At 46.8% G+C, this 13,319-nt stretch overlaps 1 protein-coding gene across 3 annotated transcripts in view; it reads right to left on the minus strand.

The window, feature by feature from the left end:
* Nucleotides 1-2,005: 2,005 nt before the first annotated feature.
* The window catches only part of DTWD1 (DTW domain containing 1), a 56,304-nt gene continuing 44,990 nt past the window's right edge, over nt 2,006-13,319 (minus strand). For all 3 annotated transcript variants that reach the window (XM_082254048.1, XM_082254046.1, XM_082254047.1), the window contains one exon: nt 2,006-2,269. In XM_082254048.1, the coding sequence (XP_082110174.1) occupies nt 2,040-2,269 (230 nt within the window). In that variant the 3' untranslated portion in view covers nt 2,006-2,039. The remainder of the gene's footprint in view (nt 2,270-13,319) is intronic.

Genomic DNA, 13,319 nt, shown 5'->3' on the forward strand with positions numbered 1-13,319 from the left:
AGTAAAAGTAGAAGTAGGAGAAAAAAATTCTACTCTAGGAAAGTACAGATACCGCATTTCGGTACTTAAGTACAGTACTTAAGTAGTTCTACTTCGTTACTATACATCTCTGGTTTCGTGTATATATGGTATATGTAATACTATTTATTTAATCTTATTTGCGAATAATATGTGGTAGCAGGATTTTGGATGACACTTTATTTACACATTATACCTCCACTGATATAATATAGGCAGCGCCAATCACTTCATACACCCCTTCAAATATTTTTGATTTATGGCAATTTATTAAAAGTTTTATTGCACTAGGTTGTACTTCCCTCTCTTGTGTTTTAGTACAAATAGGTTAAATTTAATGCCTTATCTTCTAGACTTGGATAGTGCTTCTCTTACTAATAGGGCTCATTGTGTTCTCTTACTGTATAGGCATTATACTGAGGATTTTATGAATAGCCAGTCCATTGTCTGAAGATGCTCTATATTATTACTACTTCATCAGGACCAGAGTATTGTATGTATTCTGCATGCTTGAAATGAACCTTTGTTGGTTGTAAAAGAACCCACCCTCCGATAGATTACTTGGTAGAACCTCTGGCTTCAGTTACAGCTTCAAGTATTCTGCAGTTAGCCTCTACCGGCTTTGTATTTCTGAATTCTGCAATTTTGCATGTTCTTACAGTGTAGATAAATTGGTGTAGCTCTTGAGTTGGTTGGAGACCATTGGTTAACAGCAATATTTAAATTGTGCCACAAATATTTAATTAGATTGAATTCTGAACGTTTACAAGACATTCAGCACCTTGTCATTATCAAAGAAAACATTAGACTTTGCCCAGTCTCTGGTATCTTGTGAGTTTAAAATTACTTATTATTTATTACTTATTACTTAAAATGACTTATTATTTAACCCTATAATTACACATAGTTTACAATGTAATTTCCAATAGGTTACACCAAAGTCTATTTAAACCTGGATTTTAGAAGGGGGGGGGGGGGGTTCCCATCTCACTGATAGGTTAACTGCTCATTTTGCAGTCCTGCATTGTATAGGAGGATGCTAGGGGCCCACCCACATCCCAGAGCATAGGAAAGTGGAGGAGAATGACATCCATCAGGGAAATAAAGAGCAAGGTACATATATCACCGTATAAATCATCTGAAAGTCAAAACAAGCAGTTAACCCTTTGTGTGAGAAGGAGAACTTACAGTAAATGTAATTTGTTTTCTCTGGAGTTCAAGACATTTTATATAAAAGGGAAGTAAATACTTATACAATCAAAACCTTTCAGTTATCTAGTGTACTTGCACATTAGGATGTTCCCCTTTTTCATTCAGTGATTTTAACAAAATCATTATACTTTATAAATCCATATTTAGAAATGACCCTTAATAGACTGATTGAAGTATTACACAAAACTTTCCTTTATAAATTATGTGAATCCTATTTATTCATGCTCTGGCACCCTTGAAGCTTACTAAACAGATAAAATAATTTACTCCTGGAACTAAAGCTTTTCTTCTGGAAACTAAAGACTGTGAATATGCGAGGGCTTCAAGCAATAGCTTTTTGTATATCATGTCCAAATAAAACTACAGTTCTACACAGATGTTAACACATACGAAAGTTGCTTTTACAGCAAGAATGGTTAGTTATTTGAAGCAAGCTTCTGTAATTTGGACTATATCAAAGAAAGGCCTTTGAAGCCCATACAACAGCATAAAATATCGTGACCAAACATTGTCAACAGAATGTTCCCAGTTGGTATCCACCAACCAATTTGGTTAAATTATATAAGCAGAAAAACACACTAATCAGCTTAGGAATGAGAAGTATGATTTTATTGTTGATACAAAAATCTCAGGAATTATCTTGGTAATCTTACTTTCCATTGGAATTTTCCATATTCTTACTGGACAGTATTGGCATGTAGAAACAATTGCATGCAAAGCTGCCAAACCAAAGTTTTGGTCACATCATCCCTTCAGCTTAAGTAAAAGTATCTAATTAGGTCCCCCCCCCCCCAAAAAAAAATACTTTATTATAACTTTCCAGCAGCATGCTTTGCGTTGTTAATCAGTTTGTACATAAAGGAATAGAAGAAAAGAAGGTTGTCATATTCACCATGGTAGTCCTTCTCTAGAATCTGTATGTGATAGTCCACCATAAAGTAATAAATAGCCTCTATTGTTGAGAGGTAAGTGTCTGGTGTTCCCTTCTGATGTCGCCAAAAGCAAGTCTTTCTTTCTGTCATTTCCACAGCCACCAGTCCTAATAAATTTAAAAAAAAAAAACAAAAACATTTTTTTTATGTGACTGCATGGATACATGTGCACAGATGGACACCAAAAGATACAGCCATCAAAATAAATCATTTTATTTTGCATATAGAAATTGTATCAGCTTTATGTAAATAATCTTGCCAAGGTTTCATTCAATCCCAGTGCACATCAATGCAAGTCTGCATTGACTATGAATGCGAAGATTTCTAGATGGATTAGGGCTGGGTGACTTGTGTGCAGTACGTTTTAGGCACATTGAGTTTTTATGTGTGCTGCTATTTGAACATGCATTTGATTAACCACTTGCCGACCTCAATAAGTCTACTGTGGGGAAATAAATTATTTGATCCTCTGCAAATTTTGTAAGTTTGCCCACTTACAATGAAATGAAGGGTCTATGAAGTCAAGCACAGAGGTGGAAACATTAGAAACAAAGGATTGGCTCAAGAAGAAGCACATTAAGGTCATGGAGTGGCCTGGCCAGTCTCCAGACCTTAATCTCATATAAAATGTATGGAGGGAGCTAAAACTTCGAGTTGCCAAGAGACAGCCTTAAGAAACCTTAAGGATTTAGAGAAGAACATTGTTTTTAGGTAAGCCTCACAATAAATGCAAAATTTGTTGATTCTTTGAAAAGTTGAACTTTTTTTTTTTTTTTTTTTTTTTAAGACACTTTCATTCTCCAGTTCATAGAAGTATAGAATAAGCTTACATGCTCAACCACAGTTTTTTTTTTTAACCATGTTCATCTGTGTCATACTTCATATTAAAGTGTTACTAACCCCAGATCCTGCATTCACTAGATCTTGTCTCGTACAGTACATAAAACATGGTAATGCAATTATTTTAGTAACTATAAACTGATAAAAATGGATTTTTGTAAAATCTTACCGTAAAATCCTTTTCTCTTAGCTCATTGACAGACGTAGTCCTCGGTGATACAGCACCTTCGGGTTATGTTGCTTCCACAGGAGCAGGACTAGACAGGAAATTAAAAAGCTCTGGCCACACCCTAGGGGCAGTCCCAGAGGGTATATCCTCTCTCTCTCTGCCTCAGCAAATCAGTTATGTGAAAAAGCAGTCTTTAGAGATTTTAACCCAACCCAACTCAAAAAAACAGAGGGGCGGGGACTACGTCTGTCAATGAGCTAAGAGAAAAGGATTTTACGGTTAAGATTTTACAAAAATCCATTTTTCTCTAGCGCTCATTGACAGACGTAGTCCTCGGTGATACAGCACCTTCGGGACGTCCCAGAGCAGTATCACAAATGAAGGGTGGGAAAATGAAAATCAAATCCCAATCTAGAAGGCCCAACCGGTGCCAACTAGAAGTTAACAATGCTCATCCTTAATGATGAGACTCAACAAAAAGAGAAAAATTTTATTTTTTTTTTTCAAACAGAAAAAAACTCTCGAGGTAGACCACCGGTCTCCTCAAATTGCGGCCTGCAAAACCTTGCGGCCAAATGAGGCATCCGCCGATGCCGTCACATCAATTTTATAGAATTTTGTAAAGGTATGTACCGACGACCAGGTGGCTGCCTTACATACCTGGACCACTGACGCCTGATGGCGAAAGGCCCAGGAAGTACTTAGCGCTCGAGTGGAGTGCGCCCTAACAGGGAACGGAGGACTCTGACCCTTAATAGAATAAGCCTGTACCACCGTTTGTCTAATCCATTTGGCAATGGTCGCGGCAGATGCAGGCAAACCCTTTCTGGGGCCATCCGTGATCACAAAAAGTGAATCCGTCTTACGGAATGATTCCGTAGCTTTCAGGTATACCCTGATTGCCCGAACCACATCTAAGGAATGCAACGCATGTTCCCGATGATGCTTGGGCTGAGGACACAAGGAAGGTAGTACAATATCTTCATTCAGATGAAAATCTGAAACCACCTTAGGAAGAAAAGATGGCTTAGGATGAAGTACTACCTTATCCCTATGAATCACTAGGTATGGGGACTGGCATGATAATGCAGCCAGTTCTGACACCCTGCGAGCAGAAGTAATAGCCACCAAGAAGGCCACCTTCTGGGATAAAGTAAGCAAGGGAATCTCCCTGATGTTTTCAAAGGGAGGTTACTGTAGAACCGACAAAACCAAATTAAGATCCCAGGGCGGTAAGGGCGCGCGGACTGGTGGAGCCAGGTGCCGCACCCCCTGGATGAAATTCAGCACCAAGGACTTGGTAGCTAAAGGCTTCTGAAAGAAGATTGCTAATGCTGAAACTTGACCCTTGATAGTGCTCAAGGCTAGCTTTTGCTCAACCCCTTGTTGCAAAAAGGCCAATATTCGAGTCACCGAATAGGTACGTGGAGGAAATCCTAAAGATTCGCACCATGCAATATAAGTCTTCCACGTGTGATAATAGACCTTGCTGGAAGTCGCTTTCCTTGCTTTAATAAGGGTAGGAATGACTGAAGTAGACAAACCTCTTTCCTTCAGTACTTGGGTCTCAATGGCCAGGCCATTAAAACCAGCGACTGTAAAGCATGATGGTAAATTGGTCCTTGAGACCACAGACACTCCCTGAGACGAAGTTCCCACGGAACGTCTGCGACTAGCATGTCCAAGTCGGCCAGGCCGGCTTGAGGAGGCCAGCCTAGAATTTCTAGGACCACTGGCGCTGATAGAATCTGAACCAGGCGTCCCTAGAGGTATCTGGCCCCGACCATCCGAGAAAGTCTGGTCGTTTTCTGTTCCCACACATTTATCAGATACCTGATTGTTATCAGGAAGGGTGATCTTTTCTGGTTGAACCTCAGGGACCGAAGTCACCCGACTAGAGGCTACTTGGCCTATCTGGTCAACCAGATCCGATTCCTGTGAGGTATAGGGACTAATCTTAGGAAAAGGTAAAGGAAAAGATCTATTCAGGGAACGGTAACTACCGCTTCCTGTAGTACTTAAATGTTGGAAGGGAAGAATCGCACCTGTAGTAGTGGTTGATGCTCGATCTAATGTCCTGAATACCGGTGAAAACGTCCCCCCACCCTGAAACCGGGTGGGGGCGCACCTTCAGGCTGTGTACTCCTTTGCTTCGGGTTTGGCTGGGTTGGTCCTCTGCTTGTCCGACCAGCCCTTCTTGAACCCTCCTGGAGGAGTCTTGCCTTTCCCGCTTGTACCAGCCGGGCGCCCTTTATGGGCGGTAAAGAAAGGTCCTCGCTTGTTGCGAGGTCCCTTAGCTTTAGCAGCCTGTGGCAAAAAAGTGCTCTTGCCCCCAGTGGCATCCTTAATGATTTCATCTAGGTTGGCCCCAAATAGACGATTCCCCTGAAAAGGGAGATTTGTCAAGGTCTTTTTGGAACCTAGGTCAGCTGACCAGCATTTTAACCACAGCACACGTCTGAGGATCACCGCTGACATAGATGCATGCCCTAATAGAGGAGTAGTGTCCAAGGCTGCGTCACAGATAAACTGTAGCCCTTGTATAATCTGTTCCATCAAATCAGATGTCTCCTGGGGAATATCTTTTCCCCTAAGGTCTTGGCGTACCATTCTCGCCCATTCCGTAAGTGTCTGGGAAACTAGACCAATAACAATTACTGGTCTAAATGCTGACCCTATCAGAGAGAAGATGGTGCGGGACTCTGCTTCCATCTTTCGATCCACCGGATCCTTAAAGGAGGAAGTGTCCTCCACTGGGATAACCGTGGCTTTATTCAGCCTGGAAATAGGTGGATCCACCACTGGTGGTACCGTCCATTTCTTAATGATGGATTCCTCAAACGGATAGCGTCTAGCAATACGCTTGGAAATAGTAAAGGTACGTTTAGAATGCTCCCATTCTCCTTTAATCTGATTACCGAAACACTTGGGTACAGGAAAAACCTTCACCGTTTTGATGGGCTTATTAGTACCAAAAGGAATCTCTGTTTCAGTTGCCTCTGCCGGTAAAGCCTCAAGTTTTAAGGTTTCCTGCACTGCCACAACTAGTGCGTCCACCAATGCTTCTTCCTGAATTATAGCGGGAGAAGAAACGTCCTCCTCACTGTCTGAGGGGGCTTTACCTGAGACAACAGCCCTTGCAGAGGAACCTGCAACTGCAGTGACCATCTCTGAATCTGAGTCAGAGGTGTCAGATAGTATAGGGGTAGGCGGGGGTCGCTTCCTTGACCCCCGTCCCTGACAGGCCGCCTCCACCCGAGCCACCATAGACTCCAAAATTGCTGTAAATGACTCTACACTCTGTGCACCGGCGGGTCCCGTGGCCCCCTCGAGGGAAACAGGTGGGGGAATATGTGTGGCAGGGTCCATGATAATTCCAGTCACTTCCTGGATAATATAATTCAAAAATAAAAAACTTTTTTTTTTTTTCTTTTTTTTTTCAGACCCCCAGCGCCACAAAAAGCCCCTTAGTGTTACCTGCTAGGGATCCCTATCGATCGAGAGAGAGAGAGAGATAGACCCCCAGGCTCACCACTTGATGCTCAGAGTTTAACTGCAACAGGTTACAGCGCTGTCTTGACAAACAGGAAGTCTTTTGGCTGGCTGCCCAGGAAGAAAGGAGGCGGCTCCGCCCCTCTGCATGCCTTCCGGCGCCTCCCCTAGCTCCACGAGGTGTTTGGATCACCTCAAACATGGCCGCCCCCATGCTGGAGACACGAGGCTACGCCAAAATGGCGGCTCGTGCGATCCAGCAAAAAAAATGGCGGCGGCCTGTACTGAATAGCGGTGTGCTGCAGGGCACACAACACTCTCTCTGCATGGGGATTTGGCATGGTTGGCGGTACCGGCCCTGGCGGACCGCATGGCCATTCGGGAGGCCTGCTAATAGCTGGAGATCTGATTAGGAAGGCAGTCTACATATCCGTGGCTTCTGACTGGTAGGTAGCTTATTCTTATCACCGTAAGATTCCCAGAATGCCACTGATTACAATCTTTTTAACATGTATACAATTAGATTGTTAGCTCCCAAACCAAGCCTCCTGGCTTTTTGCACATAAAATCACACTCAAAGTAGGAGGATCTGTGTCATTTATAGGATAGAGAGGGACTCTATCTTACCATACAGAGAGGGGCCCGCGTTCACCACAAGACCCGTCAGGGGAAAGGGGGAACATACTACTCACCATACCGGAACCAGGCGGGCACCAACTCCTGACAGTACCCCTCTCCACCGGGGCGGGAGGGCTGTCGACCGATATGGACGCCGTGACTCATGGTCTTTGGCGTTTCAGCGAGACGTTTAACTCGCGGGGTCAGTCCTTTAATGGGACTTTGTCGCGGCCCACCCAGCGCGGAGCTATGGCCTGCACGCGCTCGTAGGCTGAACTGGGGTGACCACCGGATCTCAACATCCAGCCCGTCGCCCAGTTCAGCTTTCTTGCTTGAAGATCTCACAGGAACACTGGAGAAAAAAGGCTGTCTAAAAAATCTTTTAAGAAAAAAATCTTGCCAGGACCTAAGATCCCAGCAAGGTATCTAGGTCCTTACTCCTAACTAGACAGAAAATAACTGATTTGCTGAGGCAGAGAGAGAGAGAGGATATACCCTCTGGGATTGCCCCTAGGGTGTGGCCAGAGCTTTTTAATTTCCTGTCTAGTCCTGCTCCTGTGGAGGCAACATAACCCGAAGGTGCTGTATCACCGAGGACTACGTCTGTCAATGAGCGCTAGAGAAATACTTTTTTTCATCAGCTGTATATAGCAATTAGAGCAATCTTGTGACTTGTATTAATGAGTGCTGATAGCTTGTAGGAGGAGTTTTCATTTCTCCCACGATTGCCCTATCAGGCTTCAAGACCCTTGATTATCTGTCTGGACAGTGCTGATTGGCCCTGTACTGATCACATGTACCCTCCCAAGAAAAAAAAAAAAAACCCTACTATAGCAATACACACCAAACTGAGCAGCCTGACTCCATAGACTGTAAATATTAGGTTATTTTTTTAGAGTCTGTGGAAGGAGATGATCAGAGAAGACAGGATCAAACAGCCTTTTTAAACAATGCAGAGGATTAACCCCTTAGGATCCACAATAAGGGGTATAACAAGCATGCTTTACTGCAAATACAGACTGATTTTACTGTTGTGGGTTTAGTAACACATAATTATGCACCTGGGGTGTCCTCTTTATTGTTAACATAGTGATCTATATTTCAATATGCCCCACCCACAGACCACATTACCCATCCACAGGCCACGTTATCTGCCACGACAATTTGTGGGGATGAGACCCTTGTCCTCTCAACATTGGAATAAGCTGCTTTCTCAATGCAGGTGTTTGGAAGCTAGCAGTGGGCTATGGTTTTGGGGCGGGGGGGGGGGTCTGGGCACAATGAGGATGACGGGGGGTGATGTATCCGGAAGGTATCAGTGGGTTGCCAGGTGTGATGAGGATGTCAGGGGGAGGGGTGTTCATAAGATATCAGTAACACTTAATCATTCACCTTGGGTGGCATCTTTATTGTTAACAGTGATCCAAATGTCAATATGCCCCCATCCACAGACCACAGTACCTACCACCACACATTTGTGGGGAAGAGACCCTTGTCCTCTCAAAATTTGAATAAGCTGCTTTCTCAATGCAGGTGTTTCAAAGCTTGCAGTGGGTTATAGAGGGATCAGGATGGCAGCGGGGTAGTGTATTAGGAAGGTATCAGTGGATTGTCCGGTGTGATGAAGATGAGGATGACAGGGGGTGGGGTGTTAGCAAGACTGCAGTGGGGTGCCAGGTGTGATGAGCATGAAGATGACAGTGATTGGGATTTTAGCAAGGTTGCAGTGGGGTGCCAGGTGTAATGAGGATGAGAATGACAGGGGGTGAGGTGTTAGCAAGGATGCAGTGGGTTGCCAGGTGTGATGAAGATGAGGATGACAGGGGGTAGGGTGTTAGCAAGGCTGCAGTGGGGTCCCAGGTGTGGTGGGGATGACAGGGGGTGGGGTGTTAGCAAGGTTGCCAGGTGTGATGAAGATGAGGATAATAGGGGATGGGGTGTTTATAAGGTATCAGTGAGTTGCCAGGTGTGATGAGGATTAGGATGACAGGGGGTGGGGTATTAGGCATCAGTGGGTTCCCAGGTGTGAGGAGGATGACAGGGGGTTGGGTGTTAGTCAGGTATCAGTGGGTTGCCAGGTGTGATGAAGATGAGGATGACAGGGGGTGGGATACTAGCAATGTATCAGTGGGTTGCCAGGTGTGATGAAGATGGCAGGGGGTGGGGTGTTAGCAAGGTATCAGTGGGTTGCCAGGTGTGATGAAGATGGGAATGAAGATGACAGGTTGTGGGGTGTTAGTTGCCAGGTGGGATGAGGATGACAGGGGGAAAGAGGACAAAAAGGAAAGGCACAGAAAGAGAAGGATCACAAATATGAAAAAGAGAAAACACCACATTTTTTTATGTATTTTTTATGAATGAATAAATTAGGAAATAACTGAATTTTTGTAAAATCTTACCTGTAAAATTCCTTTCTCTGAGTCCTCCGACAGTCGCCGCCACCTCTAAGTCATCACTGTTGGGTATTGTCTTCCCATCCGCAGGAATAGCTAGGCATATAGACTTAGTCCAAAGACAAAAGGCATTAGCATATACACACCCATGGGGGCTGTCCCATCTGGTCAATAACCCCCCTGCATCACCACTCCCAACTCAGTTTGGTAGCATAGCAGTAGGTAATAAGAACCCCAAAAGGGTGGCGGGGGCGGCGACTGTCGGAGGACTCAGAGAAAGGAATTTTACAGGTAAGATTTTACAAAAATTCTGTTTTCTCTTACGTCCTCCGACAGTCGCCGGAGTCATCACTGTTGGGATGTCCCAAAGCAGTATAGACATGAGGGGTGGGAGACGCAACCGTAGAAAAGGCAACGCAGTACCCACATCAGAGAAAGGAATCTTACATGCACTGTAAGAGAACCAACTGGGCAACAGAAAAAAACAATGCTCAACAGGAGCAACAGCCCAGGAAAGCAAATTCCAACAGCCAGGGACCCAGAAAAAAATTCAAGGGTCCATCATGGCACTGCCGCACTGAGAACTTTGCGGCCAAAAGAAGCATCAGCTGATGCCAGAACATCTACTTTGTAGAATTTTAGAAAAAGTGTGCACCGACGACCAAGTCGCAGCCTTGCACACCTGGGCTACCGAGGCCCGATGCCAATAGGCCCAGGATGCACTCAAAGACCGGGTAGAGTGCGCTTTAACAGGGAAGGGCGGAACCTGTTCCTTCAAGGCGTAAGCCTGTTCAATGGTCTGTCTGATCCATTTGGCAATAGTTGCTGCAGACGCAGCCATGCCCTATCGAGGCCCCTCAGGAAGGACAAATAGGGAATCCGTCTTCCGAAAGGATTCCGTAGACGACAGGTAACCCTGATCGCCCTGACAACATCCAAGGAATGCAAGGCAATATCCTTCGGATGTTTCGGCTTCGTACAAAGCGAAGGCAGAACAATGTCCTCATTAAAGTGGAACTCAGTGATCACCTTGGGAAGGAAGGATGGGGGTGGTTGCAAAACCACCTTATCCTTGTGAATTATCAAATAAGGGGAGCGGCAAGACAAAGCCGCCATCTCCGACACTCTGCGAGCCGAAGTGATCGCCACTAGAAAAGCAACCTATTTCGACAGCAGAGGCAACGATATCTCCCGGATGTTCTCAAAGGGAGCACTCTAACACGGACAGAACCAAGTTCAAGTCCCATGGAGGTAAGGGCCCCCTTTCTGGGAGGAGCCAAATGTCGCACACCTGGAATGAAGGTGCGAATCAAGGAATGAGACGCCACAGGACGTTGGAAAAGGACAGCCAGTGCAGACACCTGGCCCTTTATCGTGGCCAGTGCCAGGCGCTGATCCACTCCAGACTGGAGGAAAGCTAGCACTCTCGACACCGAGTAAGAACGAGGGGAGAACCCCCTGGATTCACACCATGCGAAATAAGCTTTCCAGGTACGGTAATAGATCTTACCAGAGGAGGATTTCCTAGCCTTGATTAAAGTAGGGATAACCTCAGGGAAGAGACCCTTGTCCCTCAGGACCTGGGTCTCAACAGCTAGGCCGTTAAAGCCAGCGACTGTAAAGCATCCGAAAGACCTCCGGGTGTAGGGACCATTCCCCCTGGTCCAGGGTCTGGCGGCTCAGATAGTCGGCCTGCCAATTTTCCACACCCGGAATGTGAACTGCTGAGATCGCCGGGACATGAGTCTCGGCCCAAGACAGAAAATCGGTCACCTCCCGGGCCGCCAGAGCACTCCCGGTGCCCCCTTGGTGGTTGATGTAAGCCACCGCGGTCGCATTGTCCGTCCGTACTCAGACAGGTAGGCCCCGGAGATGGTCCGACCACTGAAAGAGACAGAGTTTCATCGCTCGCAGTTCCAGCACATTTATCGGGAGGGAGGATTCTTCCCCCGACCAAGTGCCCTGGGCAGACAGGTTGCCCAGAACTCCACTCCATCCCGACAGGCTGACATTCGTGGTAATCACCGTCCACACCAACGGACGGAAGGACTTGCCTTCCGCAAACCGACGGGGACTGGAGCCACCACAGAAGAGCCAATTTGGTCTGACGACTCAAGGAGACACCAGATCCAGGGACTGAGGCAGTCCGTTCCACTTGGCCAGGATCTCCGCTTGGAGAGCCCGCGTGTGAAACTGAGCAAAGGGTATCGCCTCGAAGGCCGATACCATCAACCCCAGGCCCCGCATACAGGTCCTGAGTGACGAGGACGGGCTGTCCCTGAGGGACCTGATCTCGTCCCGCAAAGTCCGGAGCTTGTCCTCCGGCAAGAACACCTTTGCCTGAGCAGAGTCCAGAATCATTCCCATATAGGGAATAGGACGCACTTTGCCCCCCTTCCTGGGCACCACGAACAGATTGGAACAAAATCCCCGAAACCTGTCCCGATGAGGTACCGGGACAATCACCCCCTGAGCAAGAAGGTCCTACACCGCTTGATGCAGGTCCTGCCGACGCCCAAGAGGCAAGCGAAGCTTCGAGGGAAGGAATCTGCCCGCCGGCCGGGAAAGGAGTTCGATCACGTATCCTGATCGAATGATTTCCTGAACCCACCTGTCCGATATCCGGAGCAGCCAAGGTTAGAGGAAACCGCGCAAGCGTCCCCCCACCCCTGAAACGGGTGAGGGCACCCCTTCAGGCAGAGTCGGACTGACCCGCCGAGCCAGCATTGCCCGACTCCTGCTTGCCCTCCCAGGGCTTCTTCTGGCTGCCCTGGGCCTTGAAGGGCTTACCCTTGGATTGGTTCCGAAAGGTACGAAAGGACCCCTGATTGGATCTAGGCGAAGAACCCCGCTTGCCACGAAAAGACTTGTTCTTCGGGTTCTGGGGCAGCAAGGTGCTCTTGCCCCCCGCGACGCCTTTCACCAGGGCATCCAAAGCCTCGCCAAAAAGGCGAGAACCAGCATATGGAAAATCAGCAACTGTTTTCCGCGAGGACTGGTCAGCCGACCAGCTCTTCAGCCATATCAGTCGCCGGTTAAGCACCGCGACACTAGAGAGGCGCGCCACACAAATACATGACTCCTTGGTGGATCTGATCCACCATTTCCAGCCGGGCAGACGGAACACCATCAGACACGAGATTGCTCCTAAGCATCTTAGTCCAATCAGCCACCGCCTGAGCCACCAGAACGGACGCGAAAACGGGTTTGAGCAACGAACCCGCCACCGTATAGGAATGGCGAGCTAGAGACTCCAACCGCCGGTCCGTGGGATCCCGGAAAACCGGGGTATCCTCAGTAGGAACCAAGGTAGCCTTGTTTAACACGGCCACAGTGTGATCTACCTGTGGAGGCACACACCATGGTGATTCCGTACCCGGCGCAAAAGGATAAAGCAATTTGAACCGACTAGGTACCAGGAATGGACGTTTCAACGTGCGCCACATTTCATTAACAATGTAATGAAACTCAGCTGGGCAGGAGAAAACCTGCGCAGACTTGCGGGTCCTATGCGTCCCAAACGAGGACACAACGCCCGGAGGACAGGGCTCATCCTCTAAATGTAAGGTGTCCTTTACAGACACAATCAACTCATCCATGGTCGCCCGTTCTTCAGGCGACCCCGGGGAGGAGGTATCAACCCCC

The sequence above is a fragment of the Pelophylax lessonae genome, assembly GCF_965119305.1.
Source record: "Pelophylax lessonae genome assembly, chromosome: 4".
In the NCBI taxonomy this organism is placed as follows: Eukaryota; Metazoa; Chordata; class Amphibia; order Anura; family Ranidae; genus Pelophylax; species Pelophylax lessonae.